Genomic DNA, 17,041 nt, shown 5'->3' on the forward strand with positions numbered 1-17,041 from the left:
AGCAAACTAACAGGCTAAATATATGGAGCTGGTGTTCAGTCAAGGTTTGATTTGTTTTGCTCTAACACCTCAACTTGCAATTTACAAGAGCAGCAGAGGGACTAATCTGTTTGGTTTTAGCCCAGAACTCTTATACATTAAAGATTAAATGGGGAATATGGACAAGCACACTCTTGTTTAAGTAAAAGTATAGTGAGAGTGAAAGCCAGAGAGTAGCAAGGGAGAAAATTTTACTAGAAGCTGCCTCGAAATGTTCAGCTGCTCTCTGCTCTCATGCCTCCCACAGGCTCCCATCAACAGCTTTCTGCCGTCACCACAGCTGCTCCTGCTTTGGGGAGGGTGGGCAGGCACCTCCTTCCCTTGAACCGTAAGGTAAACACACACCCAGCTGCTGCCCCAGAACTGCTGGGACACCTTTGGCCTTTCACCGCCAGACTGCGGATAAAAAACAGGAGCCCCTACAGGGCTGGGATCCTGGTCACCACACTCTCTCTCTGACACAGGGCAGAGTATGTACTCGACCCTGGACGGCAGTAAGAACAACACCTAACCAGCCAAACCAACACCTATCCAGTTTCCCTGGATAGGCTTTCTGACAGACCCCATCTAGAACTTGCCTTAGATTCTTTGAGACACAGGACAGGATGCCAAACATCCTAACAATTTTAAATCACACTTGAAAGAGAGTTAAAAGAAAGGCCTAAGTGTGGGCTTATCTGCGGTGGTTTGCGATGCTGGTGACGCAGGTCACCTGCAGGCTTCATAATCAATCGCTGCAGCTTCTCGCCCCACCCCAGACCCGAGGATGCCACCAGCTGTGCAGCGGGCAGGCAGCCCCCTCCAGTGGACGGGGGCGGCTGCGGTGTGTGCACAATCCTTCCCACTGTGTGCGTCAGTCCACATCTTCCCTAGACCATTCCTCTAAAAGAACACAACAGCCCCCTCGGCTTTCCTGTGTGCTTAACTGAAAAAAAGAAAAAAAAAAAAAAAAGATCGTGTTGCCCACATTCAAAATCACTGGTTTTCACTGCAAACCGATGTCCACACTCTCCAGACTGGAATCTGGAATCTCTTCCCTCTCTTTTGAGCAGTCTCTCATCACTCAACCCCGAAGCTCCATCAGGCTACACAGAGGTCACCTGCAGACCACCACCCAGCTTGGTCCACGCAGTCCCTCTTTCTGCACTTCTAAGTCCCACCCTTCCTCCTATGCCCCTACTGTGGAATCCTGTGCAGAGTCTGCCAGTTGGAATTAACCTCTCCCTCCCCAGATCCCCATAACATGTGGCATGCACCATGATCAAAACTCATGGCAGGCTGCCCTGGATGCCGGTGATTCCATGCATGCGACTGCCTTCCACTTGGGACCAGCAAATTTCTACTTTGAATGCATATTTAAATCACCTTGAGGATCCTTGAAAAACTAGCTGATTCCAGGATGAGGCAAAGGTTAAGTACAAGATCACCCAGAATACATCAAGTTGTGCCAGACAGTAGGAAAATACTTTTCAAAAAATGGAGGCAGGTCACAAAAACATGGAATTCAGCTCAAAGGAATTTTACTGGCCAAATCTGAGACAATTTGAGCAACAAAATAATTAAGTACAGCAGTGAATTATAAGCCACTGAAAAAATATAAAGCCCATGAGTTCATATCAACAAGAGATAAACACGGGAGGAGGATGCAAATGCTGAATGCAGAGGACTGGAGTCAGAATAGCATCCTTGCCCAACCATCACAGTAAAGATCGGTTCAGGCAAGAAGCATCAGTGGATGCTCAATCTAGGAGATATTTTTGATGAGGATTAGGACATTATATAGTCAAAGGGTTTCCCACAGATGCTTAACTAGTTAGAATGGCAAGAACACCCTATTTTTAGAGACATCAGTCAGTCCCTGGGTCAAGATGACCCCTTGGAGGGGGACATAGCTACCCACTCCAGCATTCCTGCCTAGAGAATTCCATGGACACAGGAGCCTGGCGGGCTACAGTCCATGGCTTGCAAAGAGTCAGACACAACTGAGTGACTATCACATCTCTCAGTGTAGAACCCTGAGGGGAATATATCGGCATCCACATGAAGAAACATCAGACGAACCCCAAATGAGGAGTGCTCTATTTAAAAAAAAAAAAAAAGAAGAAGGGAAAAATGAGGGGGTGGGGGTGGGAAGGGTAAGGAGAAGGGGGTAGAGAAATGTAGTCTTTAAAAATGCCAGTGATCACTAAAAACAAAGAAAGACAATGAAAACACTCCAACTTAAGAGTCTTTAAGAGGTGTGACGACTAAACGCAATGCTTGATCATGGACTGGGTTCCACGCTGCTGCTGCTGCTGCTGCCACCGCTAAGTCGCTTCAGCCGTGTCCGACTCTGTGCGACCCCATAGACGGCAGCCCACCAGGCTCCCCCGCCCCTGGGATTCTCCAGGCAAGAACCCTGGAGTGGGTTGCCATTTCCTCCTCCAATGCATGAAGGTAAAAAGGGAAAGTGAAGTAGCTCAGTCGTGTCTGACTCTTAGTGACTCCACGGACTGCAGCCTACCAGGCTCCTCCGTCCATGGGATTTTCCAGGCAAGAGCACTGGAGTGGGGTGCTGTTACAAAGTACATTACAAGATCAACTAGCAAAGCTAGAATATGGACAATAGATTTGATAGAAGCATCAGTGTCAGTTTGCTAAAGCTGGTAACTGTGCTATCCTTATATAGAATAATTATCCTGAGAAAATACTCACTGGAGTTTATGGGGATAGAGGGCTACAGGAAAGAGTCTAGGAAAGAGCTTTCAACTTTCAAAAAGTTAAAAACAATAGCCAGATACTCTTTCTGATTTGATGGTTCAGCGTGAGGCCTAGCCAGTCTACATTTTAGAGGCTTCCCAGAGTGAGAAGTGCCGGAGCAGCTGCACCAGCGTCACCTGGGGGCCTGTCAGACAGGCACAGGCCCGCCGAGTCAGAAGCGCTGGCCCAGCAGACTGTGCAATTCTGATGTCCACTCTGAAATCACTGACCTAAACTATCAGCTCCTACACTCTATGTTCTAGCTTCTATAGTCATCACAAAACCTAGTGAAATGCTTTATACAAAATCATACCTCAATAAATACTTGCTGAATTTAGCCTGACAGTGAATAAAAAGGCAGAAATGACCACTGAGGCACTGGAAATCGATAAACTAAAGGTCCCATCTAAAGCATCACTCTTTGAGTTTCTACAGTGAAAATAAAATTTATTTTGAAAGCAGTAAAGGAAGTCAGATTACTCAAGAGGTTAGTAAAAGCACTGCTGTCCCAAAAGGGGGGATATTAGTTCACAGTTTAAGTCACTGTCAATTGAAAATAAGCAATAACTTACACAAGCTCTTAGACTGGTATTTAAAAATTAATTCGGTGGTTTTGGGAGGCAATGCACAGTGATTTGAATACCATGCGGTATGCATCATGCAAGATCTGCTTAGAAAACACAGCAGTCACGTGGCTGTGATATGGCCCAGATTTGAAGAGGATGGCCAGGTTTCAGAAGAACCCTCTCTAGGTGGCAGTGGGAGAGACAAGGCCCCTGTAACAACAACGGGCTGATCAATCTGCCTACTGAGCTGAAAATGAAACAAATAAATCCATGTTTATGCAGTTGTTTTCCATCTTGAGAAGTTAAGGCGCTGAAGAGACACTGGGATGCAGGGTATCATTCCAGCCGCACCACACGCCTTTTCTAATTGGCACCCAGAAAGATTTCACAGGAAGAGGGTGTTACTTTGGTATTGTTGACTTAAAGGTTATCTCGTCGCAGCGAGGCAGAGGAGAATTCATCTTCAAAATTCACCTCTTCGTTGAAAGACCATGGAGTGTCTTGGCAATTAACAATTCCTATCACCTCTAGCTGTTCCCTATGTGAGAAGGCTCAGAACTCGCCTTACAAATTGCTCTTTTGAAGATCAAAGGGGAGCTGAATGTGTCTGTGTGCTCTCGATGAGACTGTGATTTAATGGAATTTTTAGAGGAGGCTTGCTGGCAGTGTTTGGATGACAGCCCCAGGCAGAGGATTCCGGGGAGCTCGGCCACTCTTCCCTTCGGAGCGTCCTCCCTGTCTTTAATTGGCACCTCATTAGAAATTAATGAAAATGACATCCTCTGTTCTTCCTGCTCTAGGCACTGAATGCTACAAAAAGGCCCATCACAATTCATAACACATTCAATTTATATAGCAATGGCTCTTAAGCATTATTTATGAGATGTGAATTTCTTGTCAGCAGTTAATAACCTGTACAGAGTGGAAGAGGAATGGAAAAAAAGATTGTGAAAAAGATTGTGAATATATATATATAAAGGCTTTCTGCAGTGGAGAGGTGTTCTGTTTGAGTTTAAACTGCCTTCCCGAGTCTTCACTTTCAGGAGTAAATTACTGTGTTTCCCCTCCTCTAAAGCCTTCCTGGGCAGTTCAGTGTCTCTCCAGCACTCTGTGCAGCCTCAAGGAAGTGACTACAGAGCTCACCTTTCCCTGAGAGATCCAAGCAGACAGGAGGAGGAACACAAGCTACTTGTCTCAGACAGTCCTAGAGGTGTGTGTGTTCCCATCGCGGTCCTTTGTCTTTTCAAGTGTGGCAGCTGACTCAGTCTTTCTGGGCACATAAGTGTGATGTTCTCTGTGGGTCCAGCTGAGTGCCCAGCTCTCTCTGGGAAGGCTACATCTGGAGAGACTGCAGAAAGCTCAGGGCTTTCGTCTCCAGCAGAAAAATCAAATCTCTATAAGCAGACCCTCAGTACGGGGCACAAGCCAAGGGACACGTGTTACATCACCTGAAAAGAATGCACGTCTGTGGCAAAGGATCAGCACTTACTTAGGAGCCAGCCTCCTGCTGAGAGGTGGCGAGCGCAGCAGGGGAATCTGCACTTACCAGGCCGGCTGGCTCACTTCACTCTAGGGACACATGAAGCCGTCCAACGCCCACTTCTAGATACTTTGAGCTGGGTGCTTAAGGCCTTGGGAAATAAGGCGGTTTGCATCAAAGCTCAAGGACAAAGTGGGAGACTCGGCAACAAGACCTCTGGGTCTCTCAGCGCTAATCTGTGAATTCTCATTGCTTACCTGACGAGGAGAGGAGGTATCAGCCACTGCCAGAGGCAAGGCGGCTCACGAGATGGACAGACTGCTTGACCCACTAGGGCAAATCCTGTGTAACACCCAGAATTCAGTTACTTTCGAGAAGCAAAGAAGAATGTAAGGTACAGGAAAATCCCATGATTCTAATTTAGGAATCCCCAAAGGCCTGTGTTACAAAAGCAACCATTTGGTCAGGGGAGCCTCACAACGCTGGTAACAAACTGAACTGCTGCAGCCCGCGATGGGCCACGTAAGCCCAGAGCAAGAACACGCAGACAAAAGATCAGACAGACCACTGCGGGCAAAGCTGGTTAGCCAGCAGATCCCAGAGTCTCCTCAGCTAACCACAGCACTCCTTCACCACCTCGTCAAGAAGTTTACGGGACCTGGCAGGGCTGACCAAGACACAACCTAGGAGTAAGGTTCCGGGCTCAGCTGAACTGCCCCACACTGAGGGAAACAGGCGAGGCCTGAAAATTCTGCCGACGGCCTCCACCCACGTCTCACCCCACCTCTCTCCCCACGCTCTCACACAAACACTGAATAGGATAAATTAATGTCAGACCAAAATGTTGCACCTCTCTGGTGACGCCCAGACTCCACATGCCAGTCCCCACTCTGCGCTGAGCACGTTTCTGATATTGCCGAGTACCACACACCACAGCATGCCAACGGATTTCTAGTCACGGCAGGAAAGGGGTTCTTACTTCCTCTCCATGAGATGCTGGAACACCCTCCCATCCTCCTCAATTCCAGCAGGACAGGTAATTGAGGGACAAGGAGCAGCCACGACCGTCTCTTCACAAGATGAAGGGCTTTGAGTGACTGTCTGACTGCCGGGAGAGCCACCCAGTCCTGGGTACCAGCATCAGCGCTCACAGGAGATCTACGGCCACCCAAGCACAGGGAGGTTTCTAAAGCTCACCCCTGAGCTTTAGAAAGGATACAGGGCTCTTGGAGGCCAGAGCCAGCGTGCCTGATGAGAGCTCTGTCCCAAACCATAATTTCACAATCCAGAAACACTGCAGTCAGCCTAAACACAGCGAACAATTCGTGATGCACGTGGTCAGAGGGGGAAGAAGCGTCGCTCCAAGCTCTGCTCCACTGTGGGCAGGCATAAAGTTTTAACAAGGACACCCCTTTGCAGCAACTCTTAGAGTTAGTATTACACTGAATAACACCAAAGGAAAGGTTACTTTAATGCTATTCCAAGGGGTTAACTGACAATGAATTATGGTTCAAGGAAAATAATTTTCTAGTCAAACTTTAATTTAAAAGGGAGATGGGGGAGAAATCGTCCATTTATTATACATAGCAAGAAGCTCATTCAAAATTAATATATGAATTTTATGGTACAGATCCCAGAGTTTCACTGGTTTGGTTAACTTCCAAATAAGTCATCAGTGAGAAGGAACCGGGAATACGCAGCGGGGAGGAGCTGAGCGCAGTGACAACACAACGCTAATGAGCTACGTGTAAGGGTAGTCGCGGAGTTTTAGCCTTTTTTGTTACGTCCGAAGGAAATCAGGGGTGTTTAGAAATAAGACTCCTCTACTCCCGATTTCCTGAGCTCCAAACCTACAGCCTGCAGGGAGGTACTCAGGGGGAGAAGCCAGGAGCTCAGCCTCTCAGAAGTTAACGCCCAACCCACCCCCCCGCTGGATGCTTACCGCAGCGGCACGATCCCAGTTCCTGCTGCACCAGCTCCAGTTTGGTTTGGCACTGGAAGCACCGACGTCGACTTTTCTGTTTAGACCGGCTGGTCTCCTCGGATCGTTCAGTGTTCTCCAGTAGTCGTGGCCGTTTTACTGGCGAAGCCTCATTCTCAGACTGTGAATCTGCACAAAACAACACATTTGGGCGTCAGGGTTAGTGCCTGGCCTAGTGAGCCAGAGCGGACTAATCTCCTGCCAGGCACGCTACGGACCAGGCTACTGCCCTTGTCCAAGCGCCGGACCTGTGTGAGCCAGAGCCAGTTCTGACTGGCCTGGTCTAGGAGGCACAAATTGTCACAACCGTGCACCTTCAGAGCTGACCTCCCCTGAGCCAGGCCTGAGCGAGGAGGGTGGGGTGGCTCAGTAAACATCAGTTCTATGTCATTTTTTAAAACGGCCATGCCGACGAGGAGACCATTTAAGCTGGAAACAGGACCCCCCTCTCTGTACCCCTCCTTTGGGTTCATTACTTGTACTGGTTATCTCTTCTGGGATCTCTGTCCTCAAGTAAACTACAATTCACCAGAGAAGACAATTCTGTACCTAAAATCAGTCTTTCATGGCTGATCCATAATCTTTTCTAGTAAAAATACATTTCTATTCCTATGCACAACTAAATGCACAAGAATCAGGCTCTAATATTGAAGACTGTTCCAGTTTACTCAGAGGGAAGAAGTGTCCTTGCCTGTTCTCAAGCAAGCTATTCCATGGCCTCCTTCATGGGGTGGGCAGAGACAGCGCCTGGTACTACAACCCCAGGGCCAGAGTCAAATTAGTGGGGTGGGAGATGGCGGAGGTAGTGGGGGCTGGTGGTGTAGGGTGCAACAACTGTTTTGTATAACCTTAAAAAGTAAAATGAAATGAAGTTTGAAGTTCATGTCACAGGCAGGCTGTAAATAACCTGCCTTCAAAACAAAAAAAGAGCCAGCTCTTGTGGGGCTCCATGTGCCTGGAATTACTGTCACGGCATAACCAAGGTTCCAAAGTGATCTGTGCTGAACCACCTCTGGAAGAGAATCTCCTAAATGATCTTCTTCAAAACAAACCCAGATCCCACACGTTCTCACCCCACCACGACCACCACACTGGTCCAGGCCATCACCATCTCTGCCAGCCTAGCTGAGTAGCTTCTTAACCCACCTCCCTGCCCTTCCCCTTGTCCCTAGTCTATTCTCCATCAGGCAGCCAAGCAACCCTGCTAAAAATCAAGTTAGAATCACTTCACTCTCCTGATCAGAATCCTAACAGCTCCCTTTCTTGGAGGAGAAGTTCAGATACTCCTTCGACACTCAGAAAGGCCCTGCATGGTAGGCCCTCCTCTGGCCCTGTCCCCTGCTGCTCTTGCCCTCTGCTCCATCCACACTGGCCTGCTGACTCTCCTACCCCAGGGCCTTCGCACCTTCTGTTCCCTTTGACTGGAATACTCTTTGCCCAGATCCACAGGGGATCTCACCTCTTAAGTCTTTTAAGCAATATTTTCAATGAGGTCTTCTTCCCTGAAAACCTTATGCAGACCACCCCTGCCCACTCTTCCTGCCTTTTGTTCCTCCACAGCACTGTCTTTTCACTTTATCCTCCAGGAGAATGTAAGCTCCTGGAGGACAGCAAGTTTCACCTGCTTTGTTCACTAAAGCGCCCCCTTTGCCTAAACTCATTATTTCTTGCATGAATGAATCTTCTCCTTAGGCAGTCCTCATTTTCTACATACTGTGCTCCAGTGAGAACCAGCAGGCTGTTAGCTGCACTTCTTTTTTCTTTTGGCCGCACCATGAAGCATGCAGGATCTTAGCTCCCCCACCAGGGATTGGATCCGTGGCCCTGCAGCGGAAGCACACTCGGAGTCTTACCCACCGGATCTGCAGGGAATTCTGGCGGCGTTTCAGGGAAGGCTGCCTGTATCCCTCTCCCAGCCCCACTCTGTGTGGAGTGGATGCTGCATGTCGCCCTAGCACCTACTGGCCCCGACTGGGGCAACTGCAACGGTTCCCCACGGCCGCCATCCCACCGCACCGCACACTGACTGTCAGAAGGCACGCACCATTCACAGCGACTGTAAACTTCATTTTTCATTTCATTTAGTTCTTGCAGTCCTACATGACATTCTTCCCCAATACAAACCAACTAAACAAGGCCTCTGATGAAAACAATTGAAAGCCAAGTTCAGCCTATTTCCCAGCTCTGCTGAGCAAAGCTGTCCAAACCCAGCCGGTGTGAGGACTGAGGCAGCCAGACACACCAGACCCCTCCTCTTCCCCTACAAAAGCAACAAGCAACAATTTAAATGCAAATCATTACAAAGCAGCCTGCCAAAAGAAATATACCAGGCAGGGGCCACACTGCTCTCCAGGGGTCCTTTTTAAAAACACACAAACCAACCAACCAAGGCATTATTTGTATTAATAACCCTATTTAGACTTTTTTCCATTGGGTGACAAAAACAGAAAATTCTAGAGTAAAAATCGAAACAGAAAAATGGCGTTTTTTTCTGAGAGAAGGCCCTACATTTGGAGCATCTATGTAAGAAATTATCCCCCAATTCTGGGCAGGCGCGGGTGCTGAGGAGAGATTAGGGGAAATGGCCAAGAAGGGGAAGGGGCTGCAGCCTCCAGAGGGCCATGACATGATACCAGCACACCTTTAAGAAGGAAGGGCCACTCGGATCTTCTTTCATTTGCACTGTGATCTGATACAACTGAGCTTGTGTCTGAAAATGCAATGTTCACATTCAAAGCTGTCTCCAAAGTGAGTCTGTTCCAAACTGTCAAATGTGCTGTCTACCTATATGGCACCTGTTTCCATTTCTAAAGCAAGCCTCTGCTACAAGAAGACAGTTTACTTTCAGTATATCAATACCATCAATGGCTAACCATTTGCAAATAAGCAAGAGAGTGATATATGAAGATAGTATTTTTTAATATATGATTTCTAAGATTGAGAAACAGAATTCATACTTATATAATCATAATCATCATTAATCATCACCAAACCCAGTTGATGGAACCCCCAAAATTAGGATATGCCTGTCCAAGACCAATTTCTTTTCTTCTAATTCCCCATCTTGTCTGACCAGTGAGTATTTAATTAAAAAAAAAAAACTAGAGTAAGTCTGATGGTCCCATCCTGAAATTTTCCTTTACCCACTCCACTTTACATATGAAGACCACAGCGTTATTTGTTCTGGAAGGCAGGGTGCAGGGGATGTTCCTGAAACAACAGGTCAGCAGGGAGGTCTTCCATGCTGCAACAGCCTCTGGTGGCACTGCACTGGCCCTCCCAAAGGAACAGCACTCAGCAAGTCAGTCCTCCAAGAGTCAACGCTTGCATCGGTGCAAGCCTGAGTCACGAGAAGCAGTCCTCAGCGCGTCTAAACTAAGATGAAAGGTTTACCAGAATGTGTCCTTTTTCAGAATCAAGGAATCGCTCCTAGACATTGAGAGACTCACAACCTTAGCGTTCTGGAATATACCCACTTACCCTGCACTCAGTCAATGGTCTATTAAGTGGAGTGGAATCCTGTCCCCTTGATGCCCCCTACCACAAGGACTGTTCACCACCCTCCACAAGCTGCCATCCAGGAAGGTGACTGTGTTATATATAACTTTCTGGAGAAGCAAACCATTCCTTCGCATTTCCTCACAAGTCAACTTAGTGTTTTAATTAGAAGCTGATGAAATAAACAGCGGCCTACAGGATCATCATCACGACTGCATAAGAAACTTACATCTCCTCTGCTAATTACTTAATGAAACCTGTGCCATGGGGGGAGAGGCCCAAATAAGAGAAACAGATGTCCAGGACAGGGATTCTAATTACATAATAATGAACTAAATAATTCAACTATTCAATTATAAATTTCATGCCAATTTAAAAAGGACCATCAGAAAGAAAAGATCCAATTATGGTCAACACTAAAGGAACCCTCATCTACTGTCTGTCTGAATAAATTAAACTTTGATTATTTACTTCTTGCTCAGAAACATCGCTCTTGTTACCCTGAAGCATTTTCAACTCCTCAACTATGATGGAAAACACCTACCAGTCCATTTGCATAATCTGAACGTGGGCAGTAAGGGTTAAATGCAGAGAGAAAGGTGAACAGAAATAACTCTCATACGAAGCTCTAACTGTCAGAAGAAACTCGTCCTTGCAAGGAGCATGCTCATTAGCAGCAGGAGTGTGGTGGCAGGCTGGAAACTGTTCCCACCCCAGGAGTTAGGAGTGACTTCTAATTAAGGTCCTTCATAAAGGGCCAACAAAGCACATTTTTTCCCCAGTATGCTTTTCCCCGAGAACATAATCTAGTCTGTGTGTACCCACACGAGAGCTGCCCGCACGCCCATGCCAGGCTCACAGATCTTGACGTTCGGCAGATCCCCTCTTCTTCTGTCTACACTTACCCGCCTGAGGGAGATGCCACGTCAGATCTTCTAGTCAAAGGAAAGTCCGATCAAGAATCACAGTGTGATTAAATTAGAAAGGAAAATTTTAAAGTACTTCACTTTCCTAAAGGTATCGTTGCTTTGTGACAGAGAAACAAGTACCATGATTTTTAAAACATACAATCCTCTGAAGAGAAGAAACCTTCTAATTGTACTTTCCCAGCCAATAGAGAATAGTGGAGGAAAGACTTTCAATTTAGGAATACAGTTTAACTGGGAAACTTGACTGGAGACAACAAACAGCCCTCCTTCTTCTAAAATCCTGTCTCGCCTCTGACAGAAATCCACGTTTGTTCCTTACTGTCACTGTCCTTGTCTCTGTTACTCACGCTCTCTCCTGAAGATCCCCAAATAAACTGTGCCAGGGCTGTCAAGAGTGAACCCCAGTCTCCCTGAGTCTCCCGCGCTGTGCAGCCGACAGCCCGCACACAGCCGACAGGGCTAACCTTGGTCATGGCCCTGACACCTCGGGGCGGCGCCGGGGCGTCCTGACCGTCTGCACAAGGCAGCACCTGGAGCTGAGCAGAGGAGAGTGGGCACAGCGACGTGGCCACGAAGGAAAGGAAGCATCTTCTATTCACTTCACCCACACCTTCCCTTACTTCTAAGAGAGATGAATCTGTTTAATCTCCGGCTCTGTGACAGCTTCTGAGGTGCTCAATCAGTTTTTTTAGAACCTATCACAGTCTCTTGACAGATTGACATTTATGATCCCAACAGCCTGTGCAAACATCGGTAAGAGCAATAATTAATGAACCCTCACACATCACTGCCATCTCTCCTTCGACCATTTAAAAGAAGGCTTAAGCTGCTAAAACCTCTGTCCATGAAAAACACGACATTCTCACTGGAAAAATGGATAAAAGACACTTCATAAAAATCTGTCTGAAAGGTACTTTCTCTGTTTCTTCTCATGCTGGCTTTCAGTGTGTGCAGGGATTAGCTTCCTCCTCTCCCAGCTTCTTAACTCTGTGTGTCATGAAGACTTCAGGAGAGAAAACTCCCTCATTACCCATTAAAATTCTGTTTCCATTTTATCCGACTGGAATTGCCCCCTCCTTTCTTATCTTCCTCATGGTCCTAGAACTATTTTGGAAGATCACATGTGTTAAAAAGCTGTTATACAAACAAAGAAGTTCGACTCTTTGGAAGAGGTCAATTATTAAAATTTTGTGGAGAATGCCTCCATTTTCATTTGAAATATAATACAAAGGTGAATTTAGCTTGATATACTCCTACGATGCCATGTCTTATACCACAAGCATTTTAAAAGTGTTCTCAAATTGCCAGACAGTGCTACTGTGAACTATGAATCCCTCTCCTTCCATCAACAGCCCCGTTCCTCCAGGTTATTCCCTCAAGATAACACTTGCTCCTTATCGTGAGGGTGGTGGTCTCCTCCATCACAGCCTCAAGACTGAAAGCAGATCTCCAACTCATCCCCAAGAAGCATGTAGTCAGCTTTTACCTTTTTATTTTGAACATTTTCAAAAATATAGAAAAATTCAAATAGCACAATAAACACCTTTATACACACCATTCAGATTCAACAAATAATCTGTCACACTGCTTTCTCTCTCTCCTCCATATACTCATGCAATACCCAACCATCTGAAAACAACCTGCAAACATCAAAATACCTCACATATACACATTTATTAATAAGGGCATTTCCTTACATGACCAAAATATCATACCTAAGAAAATGAAGCATAATGCCCAGTGTCACCTAACACTCGGTCCATATCTGAATTGTCTCCACTGTTTTCAACATTGATCTTCGTTGTTTCAAAGGCATGTCCAATCAGGCTGCAGGCGTCATGTGTGGATCTAGGCCTCTTTTAGTCTGGAACAGAATGCCCCTCAAACTGGTCGCTTGTTCATTTATTCAAATGACAGGGAGTTCTGGACAGTCCTGGTTGGTTTTCCCATGGAATATACCATCCTCCTGGACTGATGGATTGTTTCTCAGTTTCATCTATCCCTATTTTTAATGGCGTCATTTACTGGTAAGGAAAGAGATTTAACTGGACACTTCCTCTGTTTCATATTTGAGACCAGAAATTAAAACTTCTGACAAGTCCCTGACAAACCTACATGGCTGGAGGCCTGGCACAAGTCAGGGCAGGTGAGGAAGGGCAAGCGCTGGGTTGCCAGCCCAGTTCCCACCGCACCTTGGCCGTCGGAGGAGGGGTTCTTCCTCGAACTTGCCCCACTGCGCACCTGCCATATAGGACATCAGGCTGCAGTTCACCTGCGCCTCAGCAAGGAACGGTGTGCTTAGGTGAGCGTTGGGAGATGGGCTAGCTGTCAGTGTCTTTGCCCATGATTTCTTAGTCTAATGGCACTGCCTATGACTAAAGTTGGTCCCAGAAGGCCACAAGTCGCCTCTCCCATTATCTCCTTCCCGATAGCTTCCTGATGGTTTTTGATTGCCCTGCCCCTCCTGATGAACTCTACACTGTTGCTAATTATTCCTAAGACATCTCTTCATTGCTGATCATTCAACTCTCTAAACCGAAGGAAAACTTTCACCAGAATAAAAAACAAAGCAAAAGCCCAGGAAGGTTCACTTGTAATAATAATCGTAATCTCATTAAGTAAAATAACATTCTCTGTTTATCTGATCTAATTTATGCAGTCTTCCAAAAGCCCAGACAACAGTATTTCATTAATTATCACGTGCCTAGCACTGGGCTGCAAATCAGAACCACACACGGCAATGATCTCTCCCCTCAAGGAAGCCACATTCCAGGACAGACACAAGGAAACTTACAGTACATTAATGTAAGAACAGACTACGGACATAAAACGTGGACGTGATAAACTCTGCTGAGGGGGGTGACTAAGAAGCAGAAGAGAGAAAGGTCAAGAAGGGACCTCTTGAACCTACAAACTGTATTATGTATACGTAGAAGGACGATTTGCAGCTCTCATTTCTCACCCTCACATTTTTTGTTAGCCCTGCTTTTCAAAATACCGTTTGTACAAAACCTGTTGCTCATCTAACTTCTACCTCTTCTCTTTACCAAAACCCTCTCCATCAGTAGACCCTTTCACAGGCTGAGGAGCAAAAGGACATGGAGAACACCTGACTGATATGTTTTCGGGGAAATAAACCTGTAGTATCAATACAGCTTCCCCCTCTCTCTGACTCCAGCTGCTTTCATGGGGGAGGGGGCAGGGGCCCCGTGAACATCTCAATAGCAACAGTCCCCCTTCACAGCTGTTACTGGCCAGGTAACAACGTTCCTTGTTTTAGTTTCTCCATCAGCAAGACCTGTCCAGCCTGCTCAACTAAACCATATTACTTTTCCCCATAGATTTCTCAGTTACTCATTGTAACTGACAAATTACCTTCAGTAGATAATCTTTCCTTTTTATAACCTGCTTGGGTATTTTAGAGTTCAACAACATTACAATACATTGATTTTTTAAAATATTACATTTATAGCATCAGCAGAGTACAGGATTCAGTTCAGTTCAGTTCAGTCACTCATTCGTGTCCGACTCTTTGCGACCCCATGAATCGCAGCATGCCAGGCCTCCCTGTCTATCACCAACTCCCGGAGTTCACTCAAACTCATGTCCATTGAGTCGGTGATGCCATCCAGCCATCTCATCCTCTGTCGTCCCCTTCTCCTCCTGGCCCCAATCCCTCCCAGCATCAGGGTCTTTTCCAATGAGTCAACTCTTCACATGAGGTGGCCAAAGTACTGGAGTTTCAGCTTCAGCATCATTTCTTCCAATGAACACCCAGGACAGGTCTCCTTTAAGGTAGACTGGTTGGATCTCCTTGCAGTCCAAGGGACTCTCAAGAGTCTTCTCCAACACCACAGTTCAAAAGCATCAATTCAGTAATGTCAAAGTAATTTTATAAGGCATAATATGAAAAATTAACAGAATAAGTAAATTTATTCCCTGTTCTTAATCTCCCTATTGATGACTTATATTTGAAGAAGCCAGGTGGGAAGGGACAGGCTAGACATCTTCAAATAATGTTGCACCCTCATATACTGGTCTCCAAAGCTGATGATTTGCCCGAGGGTTAATGTGATTTGACCCCAGGTCTTCTGCCAGGAACACTGAAAAATAGGCGTCCTTTATAGAAAAGCACTTCAGGGTAGGGTGAGGACATGGGTAAAGAAAAATGAGGTATTAATTCAATTTTTCTGGCTTTTTGTTAAAAGCATACACAAAAAGTCAAATATTCCCATGCAAATCGTCTTATCCCCTCTAAAGCTCACAAGTGTTTTCCCTGCCCTGACTCATAACGCAAGCCACTAGGGGAAGATGTAGAATCGGCTGAATTTAGTACTCCACTGGTACTAACAAAACAATAATAATAGTGGGGGAAAAAATCTCTATTAACAGAGGTCAAATTCCTAATGACAGTAATCTTGGCAATGAGAGGCTGTCATCCTGTGGGCTCTCTGCTCCAGGTTTAATGTACGGGGAAAATGTTTAAACATTTATATCTTGCTATTTGGGAAAAAAAAAAAACCAGCTTGAATGCATAACTAAGTAGATGCTAAAATTAAATAGCTGATTTGTTTTTAAACTATTTTTATTTCTAATTTAGCATCAACTTAATTCAGTTCCTCTCTCTACCTATCACTTAGTTTCTTCCACCCAAGATTTAGTCTTTTGACTCATTACTCCCGGGGTAAATCCTTAAACTTATAAATAAACACATCTGTGCCTCATTTCAACTCTTTCCAATGTGAGACTAAATGAACCTAAAGTTAGAACCTGACACGATGATAAAGAGTGCCCAGAGAGAGCCACGCCCAGGCCACTCCCACCGCCGGCTGAGCACACCCAGCATTCATCACTCAGGGTTGGATCAGTGCTGATGCAGGTACTACCAACTGTGCAGGAGGCTAGAGAAAGCTGCCTTAAGAGAATGGCTTATGAAGGAAAGAGAACCCCCCTTGTAAAATGAGATGCTGGAAAATCAGAGGCAAGAAACTCTACATAGAATTATTATGAAGATTATCTTTAGTTCATATTTGAAATATGAGAGGAACAAATATCTAGCATTTTAACCCCCCCTTCAACCAACTTTACTCAATACTTCTCGTTTAAAGAATTATTACTTATCAAGAAGATGTTCACACTATGAACAATCATACTAAAAAAAATTATATATTTTATCAATGTTAACTTTCAAATTTTGAAAGTTGTACTGTGGCTATATAAGACAATATCTTGATTTTAAGAATCACACACTGAAGTTTTAGTACAACAAAGGTAACTACCGATATGGTTATGGATGTAGATGTAACACACACACGCACGCACACGCGCACACACGCACACGCGCGCACACACACACACACACACGAAGAGTAGAGAAGAGAACAGAGAACAAAGTCACTGTGGTAAAATGTTAATACTTGGGTGATCTGAGGCAGGGAGGTTCCTGAGAACTGTCTTCTTGTAAATTTTCTGTAAGTCTGAATCTATGTTTATGAAAAAACAAAAGCAATGAGTAGCCATACCTGGCGATGGCTGGCTGGAGTGTCTACTGAATCCCTTCTCAGAAACGCTGATATTGCTCAGGTCTGACGGGAAAGTGCAAGACCAGATAGTTGTAGCAGGGGATTAACAGTAAGGTCAAAGCTCACCCTTCTCCAGGTTTGTACTTACTTACTTCTAAGTTCACTCTAGCGATTAGTCACAGACTAGTACATGTCACTCTTTTAGTCCATAGTTCCTCCAGTCCCAATAAGGACCCAGTTTTAATTGCCATCAATTACTGCCACGGCTGTTCCAGGAAGGATGATGA

The 17,041-nt window shown here is 45.6% G+C and overlaps 1 protein-coding gene across 1 annotated transcript in view; it reads right to left on the reverse strand.

Moving 5' to 3' along the window:
* Positions 1-17,041, reverse strand: part of ZFAND3 (zinc finger AN1-type containing 3) — a 314,060-nt gene that overhangs the window by 20,616 nt on the left and 276,403 nt on the right. The window contains exon 5 of the mRNA XM_018038720.1: positions 6,767-6,934. Coding sequence (XP_017894209.1) covers positions 6,767-6,934 — 168 coding nt within the window. The remainder of the gene's footprint in view (positions 1-6,766; positions 6,935-17,041) is intronic.

The sequence above is a fragment of the Capra hircus genome, chromosome 23 (genome assembly GCF_001704415.2).
Source record: "Capra hircus breed San Clemente chromosome 23, ASM170441v1, whole genome shotgun sequence".
NCBI classification, from domain to species: domain Eukaryota; kingdom Metazoa; phylum Chordata; class Mammalia; order Artiodactyla; family Bovidae; genus Capra; species Capra hircus.